The 16,096-nt window shown below is 41.6% G+C and overlaps 1 protein-coding gene across 5 annotated transcripts in view; it reads left to right on the top strand.

Annotated features, from left to right (window-relative positions):
* Nucleotides 1-16,096, top strand: part of ANKRD17 (ankyrin repeat domain 17) — an 84,580-nt gene that overhangs the window by 40,445 nt on the left and 28,039 nt on the right. For 4 of the 5 annotated variants that reach the window (XM_086746119.1, XM_086746118.1, XM_086746122.1 and 1 more), the window contains exons 3-14: nt 177-333; nt 2,682-2,829; nt 3,113-3,260; nt 3,961-4,194; nt 5,200-5,294; nt 10,005-10,242; nt 10,605-10,796; nt 11,178-11,287; nt 12,091-12,178; nt 13,169-13,296; nt 13,758-13,901; nt 14,456-14,558. In XM_086746119.1, the coding sequence (XP_086602245.1) occupies nt 177-333; nt 2,682-2,829; nt 3,113-3,260; nt 3,961-4,194; nt 5,200-5,294; nt 10,005-10,242; nt 10,605-10,796; nt 11,178-11,287; nt 12,091-12,178; nt 13,169-13,296; nt 13,758-13,901; nt 14,456-14,558 (1,785 nt within the window). The remainder of the gene's footprint in view (nt 1-176; nt 334-2,681; nt 2,830-3,112; nt 3,261-3,960; nt 4,195-5,199; nt 5,295-10,004; nt 10,243-10,604; nt 10,797-11,177; nt 11,288-12,090; nt 12,179-13,168; nt 13,297-13,757; nt 13,902-14,455; nt 14,559-16,096) is intronic. The other variant, XM_086746120.1, reaches the window with a different exon arrangement.

Here is a 16,096-nt window from a genome sequence, read left to right as displayed (position 1 = left end):
ACACCTGAGTGCGGCTTTTAAATCTGCGTTATAAACAGTTAATCCCTTCATTTTGGTAGCCGTAGTTCATTATGCTTGGAATGTTTCTGCCGACAGATCTCCTAGGCTCAATTTCAACTTCTCTGTTTTCTCCTTTCCTGGCATGCGTACCAATTTGTTGTAAATTGGAATGAAAGGAATAGGTAAGCTGTCTACAGCTGATGGTAAAGCATTTGCAGATCCTGAGGTGCTTCGCAGACTGACTTCTTCGGTCAGTTGCGCGTTGGATGAAGCTGCCGCTGCGCTTACCCGGATGAGAGCAGAAAGCACAGCAAATGCAGGGCAGACGGACAAGTAAGCCAAATTTTATTCTGCATATTTTCAGTAGTTTGCTACTTTTAGAAGCAGTTTTTCTTGTATCACTTTTGATTACATGATACTGAAACTCTTACTCAAGTGCAATTAGTGCCAAGTTATCACCTGTGATTCTCCTGTTAAATATTCCTGGACTGTCAGGTCTTGCAACAGGGAGTGGAGCAATTAATACTGCTTACAGTTCAGAAACTGCACTGCAGGCAAGTTAACCTGACCGACTATAGAAACAAAATTTCTAAGCTCACGAATAGTATGTGCGTTAGAACTGTACCAGAAAATAGCATTTCTCCAAAGGGGCATTCAGTGACAGCATGAAACCAGCTTTGGAACAGGAAAAAAAAAAAAAACCCAATCTGTTTTCAAGAACTTCAGAATGTCTTTTTAATTGAGGAAGGAGAAGAGTCTTGAGGGGCTGCAGCCTTGGTGGCGGTCAGACGGTTTCTGTGTTGGGTAGGACCTTGGACAGAGCCTCGACCAGAGCGTCCCTGCGTTTGCACTGGACTTGCTGGCTTTGTGGTTTTTGTCTTACTGAGATGTCTGAGGGAAGGAAAAAGAAAATTCCCTTCTAGGTTGTCATTAAGCTTCAAGACAACAGAAACAGAGCGTTAGTAGGAAGGACCAAGTGCTGCTGTGCTGGTTGGCAGTTACTTCCTTGCACACCGAGTGACTCCAAAGGAACATTTCTTGGTGTGTTGATCAGGACGTACAAAGAAGAGCAGAATAGTTTGGGGTTATGTCCACTTCTACTCTGTGTGTGTCCCTCCCAGCTGCTGCTTTTCTTGTGGACGGTGGCTGTTGCCTCAGCAGTTAGCATGACAGAGGAGAAATAATTTTCCATTTATTAAGATTGCATCTGGTGGCACAAATTGAATATGAGTGCTGGTTACAATACAGAGGTGTAAATTAGTCCTTGCTACACAAATACTCGCTTTTACATCTTGAGTATTTTAGGAATTGCTCGTATTTGCACTGGGTTGCATGGCTTGCAGAAGTCTCCTGTCAGCTACCTTATTTTTCCATTCCCTTTTGAGTTAGGTCTGTGTTGATGGGACTTCCTAAACAGAGAAGAGATGAAAGGGCGGTGGGTGGGGTGAGACCAGTAGTCAGGGATTTATTTTTATTGATCCCATTATTTGGAGTAGAACAGAGAAATATGTCAGATTTGTGTTTTTATTCTCACAAAGCTATAACTGTTTTGGAACGATGACAATGTAGATAGAAGATAGAATGGGAGAGACTGAAGATGTGCTTCCGGTTGACCCCTTTTTGACTGCAACAGAATTGGAATGATAGAAGTGAAGAACTCATGGAGTGACGTGAGAACCACGAACACTCTGGCTTAGGGCTTGCCAAACCAGGAGAATTTTACATTTTTCTCTTTGATTGAGTTAAAGCCACAACTGAAACAGCAAATGACGTTACAAAATGTTGAGGTTTTTAGCACAGGAGAGAGGGGAAGTGATCAATTTGACTATAGGGGAGTAGTGGTGCAAGTGGTTTGTTTTAGTTGAATTGACAGTTACTGTCCTGAGCAAAAGTTAAGGTTTTGTTAAGATGGACAGATGATTTCAGTGCCCTCCGGTCCTGGGGAGAAGAGAATGTGAATGCCACTCTGAGAAGTGGTGCCTGATTTGGAAAGGAATACTTGTGTTGATGTACTTACTGTGATTTAATCAGTTTTCCTTTTCTTTGAACATTACTTGAGAACATGAGTGGGACAAGAGAAAATGAGTGGGACAAAACCTGTGTTTTCAAGCTGAAATTACAAAGCAGGAGTAGATTGAGACTGTATACTATGTTGTAATTGGTAATATAAACCAACAGTGTTATGACTGGAGCGCTGTATGATTAGCCTTTCAAAAGGGAAAGTTAATCTTTTTTTTTTTCTCTGATTCCTAAATGATTACCAAAAAAGATTCTGCACTTCTGTAGGATGTAACATTGTGGTGCATGTGTAGCGCTGAGACTGTAAATAAAGTCCGAGGTGGTGTCTTCTCTCACCGTGTTTTCTCTTTCAGTTCTGCATATTGCAGAATTGGGTAACCTGAACGGTCATCCTGCAGATGTTTTCCCTGTAAACTTCTGTTAAAGATTAGTGACAGGAGTCGTGGAGTATTCCTATGACTCAGTTTTCAGAAAAGTTATATGGAAAACTTGAAGTGTAAAAATGGCACCACCTCTTTAACTAGCAGTTGGTACTTCTTTACGTTGTGCTTTCCTTTTTTGTTGACTGAATCCTCGTGGCGTGTTGGATTTTTACTCTGAACGTAGAGCAAGCGTTCCAAGCATAGTCCATTTTCACTTTTAAATGCTTTCTGTCTTACTAGCCGCAGCTTGGCAGAGGCTTGTTCCGAAGGAGACGTAAATGCTGTGCGGAAGTTGCTAATTGAAGGCCGAAGTGTGAACGAGCACACAGAAGAAGGGGAAAGCCTCCTTTGTTTAGCCTGCTCAGCAGGGTATTATGAGCTTGCCCAGGTTGGTTTCCTAGCTGGTTTTAGTGTGTGTGTGATACAAAAATAAGTGTTGAGTTAATGAATTCCAGTCTTACGCACCTTGAAGGCAGCATTAAGGTGGTGGAAAATGTCAGTTAAGTGACTTTACATGTAAGCTGAATATTGATAATGCACTCTTGGTGCTTACTTCTCTGTTTCTGACACAAAACTGTGTGGTGAAGGTGGGGGCTTCGTGTAGCGTTTCAGCTATCTTGTCACTCTGGTTTGTCACTTGCCAGTGTTGTTGGTCACTCTTCTGTTCACAGGTTCTCCTGGCGATGCATGCAAATGTGGAGGACCGGGGTATTAAAGGAGACATAACACCTTTAATGGCTGCTGCTAATGGCGGACATGTCAAAATTGTCAAGTTGCTGCTAGCTCATGGTGCTGATGTGAACGCACAGTCATCGACAGGTAAATAAGTGTGTTAAATTTCTTAGTTTCTGCAACCTTGAAGTAGAGAGATTGTGTAGTCAACAGTAACTGACAAATGGAGCTCTGACCCTGGGCGATGAGGAAAGTTTGGAGTACCACCAGAAGACCTTTTTTTTTTTTTCTTTCTTTCTTTTTTTCTTTTTTTTTGACGTTTAACTTCTTTCAAGGTATCTTTAATAAAGGCAGATTCTTCGACTGTTCTGTTCAGATGTGTTTTTGTAGTTTTTCCACAGAGGTTGTTTTCAACTCCTTGTGAAGACCATGGGCATTTTTGAACTAGCCCTTTAGAGGTGTTTAAGACTTGATTTAGAAGCAGCAGTTCACTCTGCTCCTTGTTTTGAGCTTTCCTGTTTTACACAATAGTATGTCCCTGCTGCTGAACAGGAAGAGGGACGGGTTTTTGTGACGGAAGCTAGGATTAGCCGGGATAGAAAAGGGGAGAGAAGTGCATCAATACAGTCACCGGGCACTTGGTGATCTTCAGTCTGTGAGCGCTCAGCTGCTTTGTGCAATGACTTGCTTTTTTTCCCCTTTCTTGTAGTTCTTGGTGTGTAGCCTGAAAAAAGCCTGTTCTGTAAGGTCGCCAGGTATAAGCAATGAAACGGAGCGTAGGTTGAAGTTCCCAGTGTAGAAATGCTGTCCAATCCTGTTCTCAAACCTTTTTCTCTCCTGGCTTTAGGCAATACAGCCCTTACGTATGCCTGCGCTGGAGGCTACGTAGATGTTGTGAAGGTGCTGCTGGAATCGGGCGCTAGTATTGAGGACCATAACGAGAATGGTCACACTCCTCTGATGGAAGCGGGCAGTGCCGGCCACGTAGAAGTGGCCAGAGTGCTGTTGGAAAACGGAGCGGGCATAAATACGCATTCCAACGAATTCAAGGAGAGCGCGCTTACACTGGCTTGCTACAAAGGTATAGTACCAAATACCCTACCCGTGACAAAGGTGTACAAAAATGAACCGCGACAAAATGGGTGCCAAGGCTACGAATAGACACTTTCTGATACTTTTATCCCGTCTGTGATACCACATAACATGTACGCGCCCTGAGTACAATGGTGGTTGGTGTGGTGAGTGTAAGTATCACGATAGGAACGTTTTGTCTGGGTTGTTGTGATGTTTTAAAAGATTCTCTATTAAATGAATTGAGAGACGAGGAGCTAATATGCTTTATCACAAAGTATGGTAAACTTTCTGTATTGTAGCTATATTATACAAGACATTTCTGCTTAGATACGTAAAATATTTCATTTTAAAGGACTTAGCACCTGGAAAACATGAGAAATGTAGGACCTTGCCTTGTTGCTTGGGCAACAGGCCTTTCTTGCCTCCCTTAGAGTATTAGGCAGCTGTCTTGCATCACCCAAGCGAGGGATGAAGATGTTTAATTAAGAGACCAAATGTGTTCACGCAGCTGAGCAGTTAGTCACTTAGGACATGTTTTATTAGAGCTATTAGAGTGGTTCTTGGCACCGTACAGTAATTGGTGCCAGTAGCAGAGATACTTCTATGCGGGCTTGGTAGATGGTGTTTTTAGTCTTTCATTTATGTTTTTATCTGCCTTGATAAATTCTTGGTTCACTATTGCTGAACGTCCTCATAAGCCAGGGTAATTTTCTTTTGTGGTAACTGTCAAAGTGAAGGCTGTGGTTGAAAGAGGAAAGTGGCACCCCAGAACATTCCCTCCCTGACAAAATGTGCTTGGGCTCTGAATCCTGAAGTAAGGTTGGAAAGCAGAGGTGAAAAATTAAGTCTGTGCACATCGAATACGTAGATAAGAACATGCTCCGTAGGATTCCCCTGCCATGTTATAACATGACCTTCTGTTACTTAGATTATTTATGTTAAACCCTTTCTATGACTTGTGAAATGCACTTTCGGAAGTAGTTTTTTACTGTGAAATATTTTCTCCATACAGGCCATCTAGAAATGGTGAGATTTCTGCTGGAAGCTGGTGCAGACCAGGAGCACAAGACAGATGAAATGCATACTGCTCTCATGGAGGCCTGCATGGTAAGAGATGTACAGCTTGAGCAGTGAGGCGTGTGTACTCCCTCTCTGCTTCCTGAAGATGAACAAAGTGATTCCTTTTGCTACAAAAAACTAATTATGTGCTGTTTTGGTTCTACTGTGTACTTGATGGCCCTTTCGCATTAGAAATTGGGGCGGGGTTTGAAAACAGTGCTTCCTAAAGCAGCAAAGTTGGACTCGTTCCTCTCACGGCTGACAGAGTAGTTTGAATTCTTAAGAGACATTGACTAAAATGTGCATTGCATGAGCATTAGCAGGAGAGCTTTATTATACCATCCATTGAATAAGTAGGTTTCTCTCTGTCCAGCTGCACCTCATTCCTTTTTTTTTTTTTTTTTTAAGAAGTGGTAGAAGTCGGTGAGTAAGGCTGTGCTCATTGTCCCGAAGCAGCTTCTGTAGGCTACATCTGTCCTTGTGTTGGTGTACGTCACTTGCTTTTGGCTTTTTGCCATTCCAAAAATCTTGGGTTTTTTTTTGTGTTTTTTTTTTTTTTTTTGGACAATAGTGTTTTTTTTTTTTTTTTTTTTTTTTACTGTAGATTACAAATATGTGTGAAGCTTTCACTTGAAAAGGTTACGTGTGGGTACATTTTAGTGCTGGAGTGGTGTAGTTGATGCCAGGCTTAAGATTCTTCCCGGCTTCTGTGGTGAAGCAAACTTGCGAAATGGATGTCTTGAGATAATTTTTCTGTTTGAAGTAGTTAGGCTTGAACAGCTATGTAAGTCTCATATATCTGCATCTTCTTTAAAGCTCATAACCTGTTGGAAATCTGTGCCCTACATATTGCCTGAGGTAATAGGATTCAATTGCTTTGGCCTCTTACTTTGGAGGTTTCTTTGGATGATGGAGTAAATGTGTCCATTTATTCCCTTTATTTCTCCTCCAGGAATTGTTTAGACCTCTGAGAAGTGAGTGCACTGCCCTGAGTTGATTAACCCTGAACCATACCAAACGTAGGCAAGGGTAAGGTAGCAGGATGAAAAATGCATCAGGTGTCACTTTGGGTTTCTAGAACTGAGAATGTTTCCTTCTGTAGAAATGAAAGTGAAACAAACTGGAGTAGAAATAGGCTGGGGTTTTTTTTTGTTTTTGTTTTTGTTTTTTTTTTGTTTTGTTTTTTAAGACCTCTCCCGCCCCCAGATTTTTATGTGACCCTGAATTGCAGTAGGCTGTTGTGCAGCACTTGCTGCCGAGATTTCCGCTACTGTTGAGGATGCGTAGCTGCAGTGTGCTTAGGTAGGTCAGCGGTTTGTTTATGCCTCGTGGCAACATATTCCAAATGTTTCATCTGGCTGTGGAACTTCAACGTAAAACTGAAAGCTTGACTCTTAGGTTTCCTTCTTACCCTGCTCTCCAAATAGTTTTCTCACGGGGTTGGGTTTTTTACGTCATTAGCATTGTGTACTGTCACTCTGTGAATCTGTGGCCGTAGTGGAGTGCCGTAAACCCTTATTTAGTCTTCCTTTTCCTGAAATAACTGTAATGGTTCTAAAATCAGCCGATTATGTCTATTCCAGGAAGTTAATGGCTTCAGACAGGGGAATCATTAACAGAAGCTATTACAGTTCTCAAGAAGTCGTCAGAATGGAAGGCATGTAGATAAACAGGACTTGAGCTATTGTTTATCTCGCTCTGAAATAGTAGTAGAGGACACATATAAATATTATGGGCGCTGTCCTGCCAGCGAGTTCCTTGGAAGGTGGTGATAAAATTACCTTGTTTGATGTTGCCGTAGCCTTCTCATCAGGACAGCTTCTTGACAGATCAGAAGTTTGCAGAGAAAGGCGCGATTTCATGGAGCCATGGAGCAAGCTTTCTTTTCCTTGCCACCCTCTTCCCCTCTTTTCCCTCCACCAACAGACTCACAAAACTGTAGCGGGCTCACAGAAATATTGGACCCATATTTTTTCATTAAGACTCACTGAGCCATAGGAGAAAAATCTGTCTCCGTTAGCTGCAGGAAGCTGTTTCTAAGTTGGCATTTCCATGCTGCCACTCAGACCTGACCGGTAGTTGGGGGTCTCAGTATCTTCAGCACTGCTGAAGAGGGGGAGCAGCTTTCTACAGCAGAACTTAAAAAGGTTGCAGTCTGAACGAAAGCAGTGCATGGGCTTCTCGTCTCAGCATGTGTTTTCTGCAGAAACAGTTGTCGCTCTTCGGTGGTGGAAGAAAACTGTCTTCTGTAGAATAGCATTAAACTTGAACATAGGTTACCGAATGGCTTGTGTGTGGCATAGCACTGACATACCAGCCAGTGAGATTGTTTCAGCCTTGTCCTACATGGCGTTCGGGAAGCTTTCATAGACAGCACTTAGCATGGATTTAATGCAAAGGAGTTGTTGGGCAACGTGACCTGCCTTGGGGGAGCAAAAAGCAGGTTTGTCTAGTTTGCGCTTCCTCTTACTGAAGTAACCTCATGTGTCACAGTGAGGAACCGGTACAGATTGCCCAGATTGCCCACGGTGGCTGATCTTAAAAATGAACCTGGTGTGCTTGTGTGGACTTTTTGTCATCTAATAGCAGTTATGAGGCTTTTTTTCAGCTGTTGTAGAAGAGCTGAACAGCACGACCCCATTGCAGGATTTGTTAAAGCGTGGATGGAATTTCCTGGTGTGGTTAAATGCCAGCAGTTGTTCCCAAGGCTGCTTGGCCCAAGTAAGAAGCTTTGAAGCATACCTTTGTACTGCTGTTTGCCACACTTCTCAGGGATCGGGGATGATGAGTGAGCTGTCTTGCCAGAGCCTGATGGTTGAGGCACTGTCTCTGCATTTCCCCGAGGAAAGATTCTTTTGGAGTCCAGGAGTTTTTCCCTAAAATAGTCTTGTCATTTCATGTAAGAGGTGAATATGACCTAGTTAATGTCCTAGATAGTTTTCTGAGAGGAAATAATGTTTTGCTCCCTGGATATCAGAAGGTGGTCTAAAACACTTGAGGAAATGAAGCGTTAAAATGTCAGATGCAGTTTCCTATTTTGTCTGGAAAAGAGTTCTTTGGGGCTGTGGTTTGTAGCTCGGTGAGGATAGCAATGGCTGCAACTTGCTGCCTCTTATGAGTTAATCTGAGGTGTACTTACCTTGTTCAATGACAACCTTGGGATAGCCTTGTGTTCCTGGTAAGCTGCTGGTTTTTCTGTGCCATCGTCCTGTGTGTTGTGTGTCAGACCTCTTCCCATTATGGTAACCGCGAGTTTGCATGATGGCAATTTCCTTATGGAGAAAACCAGCTTGGAGAGTTTGTGCTGTTGTCGGACCGCAGCAAGCCGGTCTCTGCTTCTGCCTAAAGGAAGGCAGAACTGAATGGCAGCTGGGGATGTCGCTGTCAGGCCTCCAGTGTAAACATAGCTGAAAGCCACTTCACGCAGTTCCTGAGCTTATGGCATATTGAAAGCATGATGAAGGTCGTATGCTCAAATATTTTCTTTGTTGCTGAAGGAAGAAACTGATCTTAGGAGCTACGTTTTGGTAGAACGAGTTTGACAGCATAATAATGGTGTCTAGAAGATCCTGCTGAGGGAAGGCTGTGGTTCAGGTGGCTCCTGTGATTACGAGGAAACCCTGAAAATGGTCTTGTTTGGCTTTTCTCTTGGAGGGAGAAAGTAAGTCCTGACTTTGCCATTAAACTGAGCAGTAATATAGTTTTGCAGGAGCCCAGAGGCAAGCAGTGTCATTGTGCACAGCTTCTTTTTAAGAAAGGAAGGAAGCAAAAGAGTTCTACTTAAATGCTGTCCTGTCTTCTGCCTCCCTCTGCAAAAGCTGTAATCTGTAATGTAAACACTCCGAGACACTGAACAGTCTGCACGGATGTGAGGATGAACTGTATTCCTGACCTGCGTCGTTTTTCTAAGTCAAACACCCTGTACTTAATGCAACTGCATATTGAATTTAAACCAAAATTCCCTCTTTTTGACCAATTAGGGAGCGTTGGTGTTGGATGACTTGTTTGCAATGTAAATGTCTTGCTGTCTTTAGGAAGAACATCAAAACCTGTCCTTTAATCCAGGAGAATATTTTTGTCTTTTTTTGGGACTGAAATGATCTTAATAATCCTTAATCTGTTAGACTGTTTGTGGTGTTAGCGGTAAATTTCTTGGCAGATTGTGAGAAGAAACACATATGAGTAGTAACATTTAGAATTTATATTCCATAAATGATTTCGCACGTACGATTCTGAGTCTAATGTCTTTAACAAACAGGAGTATTGGGTGTTAGAGCATTTTGGTATTGTTCTTGTGGAGGAGGGAAGCATCTGAAATAGCGTCAAGCTCCCTCTAAACTGTTTGGGGTTTTCGGTTCTTTTTTTTCCTTTTTTTTCCACCCTCTAACTAAACTCATCCCAAACACTGGAACTTGAGTCTCATATGAAGAAATTGAACAGTTTGTGTGGTTAAACCGTTGGCACGAAACTTGGATACGCAGTTCACAATATTTTAGTTTTTAATTGAACATACACAGTAAAAGATGCTTAAAGTTTCTTCAGGTGCCTGCTTAATAGCGGATTTTTAGCCTTTATCCAAATAGGAAAAATATTTAGGAAAATTGTTAAGCAGGTTTCATTGCATTGTTTAACTTGTTGACTCACTTGTTGCTTTCTCTGTCTTCTGAGGGAGTTTGAGTTGGTGGCTACCTAAAGCTTTGGAGAAGAGCAGCAATTTTTCTACTTTGACAGTCTTGATCTTGGTTTTTTAATTCCTAGGATGGCCATGTGGAAGTGGCGAGATTACTTCTTGACAGCGGAGCTCAGGTGAACATGCCTGCTGACTCTTTTGAGTCTCCGTTGACCTTGGCAGCCTGTGGCGGGCATGTCGAGCTGGCAGCCTTGTTAATTGAACGTGGAGCTAACTTGGAAGAGGTAAACGATGAAGGATACACACCGCTGATGGAAGCAGCTAGAGAAGGCCATGAAGAGATGGTGGCACTGTTACTCGGTCAAGGTAACTGTTGCTGTCATTCTGAACTGTTGTCACCAGTTGTTGACACCAACACCGAATAGTGAGCGGCTGATGTGGGTAACTTGCACTCTGCACCGTGGCCCAGGCTTATCTTGAGATGGTGTTATTGCTGAAAAGCTGTGGAGAAGTGCTCTGAGGTCTTCAGAGGGGTTTCCAAAGTAGTTACATTGAGTCTAAATCTTTTAGCTTGATACACTAGGATTTTAGAAGAAAATTTCTGCAGCTCTAGAAATGAGACGGGTAATAAGATGCCTTGTGTGTCAGGAAATGGCTTTGTCTGCTGATACTGGTTTTAGTAAGTAGTATTTTCTGATGTCCGTGTGGTTTTGGTGTTTCATTTTAAGGAGCAAACATCAACGCTCAAACAGAGGAGACTCAAGAAACCGCATTAACTCTGGCTTGCTGTGGAGGTTTTTTGGAGGTTGCGGATTTTCTTATTAAAGCAGGAGCTGACATAGAACTTGGTTGTTCCACGCCTTTGATGGAGGCTGCTCAAGAAGGTCATTTGGAGCTGGTTAAATATTTATTAGCTGCAGGTATGGAGTAATTTTGTTAACCGCTTTGTAGACACTTCATGTAACCTTAACAGAAAAAGAGATTTTCACATTCATTGCGTTTTCATTAGCAGTTTCTTAAGTTGACTGCAAAGGTTTGTGGAACCTTAAGTGATTTACTAGTTGGACCCTAGTTTAGCTTTTGCAGATTAAATTGATGTAAACTTGCTTGGGACTGAACCTCTAGGTAGTTTACTATTTCAAATTCTCTAAAGTATGATTAAGGTGTCAATGTCATAGAAGTTGACTTGGAAGGGGGAAGTTAAAAAATTTACCATCTGATCTGGTAAAGATTATGAGGAAACTTGCGTCTGTTCTGTAATGAACTTCATAAAATTTGTCTGTTCGTTACTACTGCTTCAGGGGCTAATGTGCATGCGACAACAGCCACCGGTGACACCGCACTGACATACGCCTGTGAGAATGGCCATACTGATGTAGCAGATGTCTTACTGCAGGCAGGTGCAGATCTGGTAAGTCATGAACTTCTGAAAAATTTAATTAGCAAATAAAATTATAAATGTCTTAAAAATTTTTTTTTTGGTCTCGAAAAGTTTGCTGTCAATTGTTATAGCTGTATTCAAATTATTTTTTAACACTTTATTTTCTAAGTGAGAATTGGTGAGGCTTCTCTCATGGAATTTAGGTTGTTAAATTACCTGAAAGTGCTTGGGTCGGTTACAGTACTGGGGCAGTTGATGTCTGAAGCATTTCCAAGCCATTCAAGGCTGCTTGTACAGAAAAAGAGGGGATTTTGTTCTTCTGTCATGTGCAGTCCTGAATGATATTCAGCTTGGAATTGCTGAGCTGATGATGGGTTAGTGCTTGTACCTGCCCATTTGGTCTATTGCTTATGTGGCAAACGGCTGATAGTTCTGTTCTGATGTGGTCTCTTTGGTGTATCCTGGTGGAGTTGAGATGATGGAGGTAAATAGATTTCTACATTTCGGTAGGCTTGTACATGAGTATGTTATCAAAAAGTGAAGTTAAGCATGACAGAACACTTTGTATTTAACTAAAATCCCCGCTATGTGCTCCAGTACTTCTTGACCAGGAGCCTCAGACCTGTGCAGAGGTAGGCAGGTAGTCTCATCTGTCTGCAGGATGCACTCAGCTCAGATGTTAGGTAAATTTTTATGTCTGTAGTTGTGAAACACTAAAAAGTGATCTTCCGTGTCTGGTGTCTTTCCAGTCAAAAACCAAAAGGCTGAATTGCATCCTTTCACATGTGCTACTTCTGAATTTAGAGTTTGAAGCCTTTCTTTATCTGCTCTAGGAGCACGAGTCAGAAGGTGGAAGAACTCCTCTCATGAAAGCTGCAAGGGCAGGTCATGTTTGCACTGTTCAGTTCTTGATCAGCAAAGGTAAGAGTTTGAAAAGGTTTTGGATTTTCTGCTGTTAGAAATACTGGAAGTTAAGAACATGATGCTATTAGTGTAACTCCTTGGTTTTGTTTCAAGTATTTCCATTGAAGTAGGTCATTGATTTTCGAATTAGGCACATAATAACCACCTCTGGTTTCTGGTGAGATTAGGGGGAACTGCAGCTACTTCTAAAAATAGTTATATTCCAGTCTCTTAATTCCTAGCAAAAACAGCAACAGTAGTAGTGGTTACTGCGTGGCTCCCTGCTCTTGGTGCAGCTTTTGAGTGCTGTCTCTTCTGAAGTTGAACTTCATGTGCCTGTTTATTTTAAAATTCTGACAATATTTTGCTTGATGTTGTCAAAACTGTCAGCTCCAGCCATGTATCACTTTTGAATGCATAGGGTAGATACAGAGCTCAGAATTGCTGTTTTCTCTCAGTTGAGCTGATACTGATGTATTTTTCTTGTACCTTGCTTATATGGAGCAGGACTAGCATAAAGCTACCAGTGTAATATAATTTTCCCTGTGTAGATTGTAGAGGAAGGAAGCAGAGCAGTAAATAATCATCTGCTTGCTGGAGCTAAGATGCGTGGATCCATGTGCTGGATTTTTGTGTTGTGGGTTTTTTCTTTTTTTTTTTTTTTTTTTTTTTTTTTTTCTCTTCTAAGAAGAGCCATAGCCCTGGCATAATTGCCAGCAAATTTAAAAGCAATAGGTTCATCTGCTATGTGATGTTCCGTACTTACACATAGCCATTTGAACAGTGCGATTGAGTGCTAGTCCAGGTAGGGCTGCTTTTCTTTTTGTGACATGTTATATGGTCTTTTGATGATGGTAATAATTGACTGATTTGATTTATCAGATGTAAGATTGCAGCCTTTGAGAACTCTGTTTTCATATTTAGGGAAAAAGTTAACTCCTGTCGCTTTTGGCAGAGAAAAACTGGTTAAAGTCTATTTAAATAATCGTTCCCCTTCTGTTTTTGAAGGAGCAAATGTAAACAGGACCACAGCTAACAACGACCATACAGTATTGTCACTGGCCTGTGCTGGAGGGCATTTGGCAGTTGTGGAGTTACTGCTAGCTCATGGTGCTGACCCTACGCACAGATTGAAGGTTGGTTGCTCAACTACCTTATTTTCCTCTGAGGCAGTCTTTCATTAACTATAAAACTAATGATACCCAGGCAAATCCGCTCCTTTTTTTTATTCTGTGCAATTGACCCAACTTGTCATGATTTAAATAGAAAAAAGATGCAGGAGCTGATGATTCCACACACTGGCGTTGTGCTCGCAAACATTTATAGAAGCTGGAGTTAAAAGGAGTGCAGGTTTGTTGATGACTCTGAATATAAAGATGACATTCTGGTTGTAAGGTTGTAATTCAAGAAAATTTTTAGTACTAGTTTTTTTAAATACTTGATAGAGTCCTTAAGTTTAGCTGTGGACTTACTGCAGATTAATTGAAAATTTATTAAAGCAATCTTAATAGATAGTGTGTCGTCTCTCCTGAAATGCTTCAGTGTTGTTGTGTTTTGATGATGCTCTTCTCTAATACTGTGATCTTTCCCTCTTTAGGATGGATCAACGATGTTAATCGAGGCAGCAAAAGGTGGTCATACCAGCGTGGTTTGTTACCTGCTAGATTACCCAAACAATTTGCTTTCTGCTCCTCCGCCTGATGCTACTCAGCTGACCCCACCATCCCATGATTTAAATAGGGTAAGGTTTAAGGGCTGGCTTTTTGTAGAATTGTGGGGCTTTTTTTTGCATTTCTTCTTGTAACTTAAGAATTTAAAGGTGAGAGGTGAGTCGCTCATGTCATTTTGTGAGCTACTGAACTGTAGGTGAACACACTGAAAATTACTGTGAGCTGTCGTGAAAATGGTGAAGACATGTTGAGCACCACTGTGTAGTGCTCTTATCGTTCTTTTTACTAATCTGTAAATGTTAATGGATAAAATTGTGAAGGAATAAACCCCCAGCAAGTGAGGTGGTCTGCTTTAACGAGGCTGTTCAGAATTGACTCTGTAGCCTGTTGTGGCTTGTGTCTGCTTTACCATAGCATAGCACTGTACCGTGGAGAGAAATGCCAAGTGCGTAGAAGTCTGACGATCTCAGGTTGTTAACTATTGAACTCAGCGTATTCAAAAAAGTATTTAATGTTCTTAGTCACCATTCAAGTCTGCTTTTCTAACAGGTTTTGTTTACCTTCTATTGAATTATTGCTAGATTAGAGTATGAGATAAGTAATCTGTTAGTCTCCAACATTTTAGGCTCCTCGTGTACCAGTGCAGGCGCTGCCCATGGTCGTCCCACCCCAGGAGCCTGACAAACCCCCTGCTAATGTCGCCACAACCCTTCCCATCAGAAATAAAGGTCAGTCTTAGTTCTGGAGCTTGTTTTCTAAATATCCTTCGTAGGTAGAAGATAGAGGCTTGTACTTCTAGCAGAGTAGTTCCTATGAAGAGTGTTCCTGGATTCAGTCAAGGAAGCGGCAATTTTTTTTTTTAATTTTTATTATTTTTTTTTTAAGGATTTGCTTATCTGCCAAGTATGAAGTATCAGTCATCTAACCCTGTAATCATAAAGCTTCAAGAAATCTGCCTAAGTAAATATGTTAAGATATATATTACTCTGACATTCTGGACTAATGCAAAATGTCACCCAGAAGCCTTTATAAATTTGATAACGAAGCTGTAAAAACAATGTTAATCTCCATACAGCAGTTGATTTGATAACTTGTGTTTACTTAGGGTAGTAGTCTTGCAGTGGGTTTGACGAATTTGATTGAAGGCGGAATTTCTTGTGCTGTAAAATACTTAGTCTGATGTGGCTCGGGTCCTCCTAGGACTAAATTTGCATCTATTTTGATATCGCCATTTTGACACTTAACGCTTTCTGTACTTAAGAATTTTCTTCCAAAACAATTTTTATCATGGATCAGCGATAGTGCAAATACAGGCGTGCATGTCATAAAATTAATACTGTGTGTACACTTGTATTGTTCTGGAAATACAGCGAGGATGACTGGAAGAAACTGGGCACCTCCACTGACTCAAATCCTGAATTTTGATTTACCTTTCGCCCTTCAAAATTGACTGTTTGTTCCTTCTCCAACCGGTATGGCAGACCATGTCAGCTGTGTTACTGTGGACTTCTTCATAAAAGATGAATTGGATTAGTCCATCGCTCGTTCTTACAGGAAGGCTGAAAGATTTGCCTTGCCTGGGCAGAGAGCTGAGTTTTGACACAGGCTAAATCATGTCTGCTGTGGATAAAATGTAGTGGCTAAAGACGCCCTGTTAGATCCTGTTAAATGTAAATGCCTAGCCTGGGTTCTAGCGCTGTTTGTCAACTGAGCAAAGCTGGATACCTGTAGTGAAAGGGTTCAGTAGTCCTAGAAAGTGTAGCGCTTGCTAAAATGTACCGAGTGACTCACAAAACCAGTGACCTAGAACGAGTCACGTGTCCCTCAAGATGTTTTTGCTTCACTTTTGCGGTGCTTTCAGGGCTGTAACCGTACGTTTATGTCTTTAACACAATACCAGACGCAAAACATCGAGTAAAGAGACAGCATATCCTTGCTTTTTGTTTCCGTTTATCTTTTAGCACCACTTGATAGCAGCATCTCTTGAGACAATTGCTTCATTTGGCAAAAAAATAACAAATGTTGGAGTAAATAGGTCAACGTAGCGCAGGGCTATTTGGAATGTATGCGCAGTAATCTGTACTGTTAAATTGCAATCTGACTGCTGTGTTAAAATTGCTAGCGAAAGAGAGGGTTGTCTTGGAGGGCCTTACAGTACAGGCTGACCTTCTGTGGGTGCTGTGTCTTGGTGCATAACCGGCCGTTTAGCATCCCAGCGGTAGCTCTATAATGAGGATGCTGTTCGTATGCACTGCCATTGGTTCTG

This window comes from Chlamydotis macqueenii, chromosome 4 (genome assembly GCF_036417535.1).
Source record: "Chlamydotis macqueenii isolate bChlMac1 chromosome 4, bChlMac1.mat, whole genome shotgun sequence".
NCBI classification, from domain to species: domain Eukaryota; kingdom Metazoa; phylum Chordata; class Aves; order Otidiformes; family Otididae; genus Chlamydotis; species Chlamydotis macqueenii.
The sequence above is the reverse complement of the archived record's forward strand: the minus strand, read 5'-3'. Positions and strand labels throughout refer to the sequence as shown.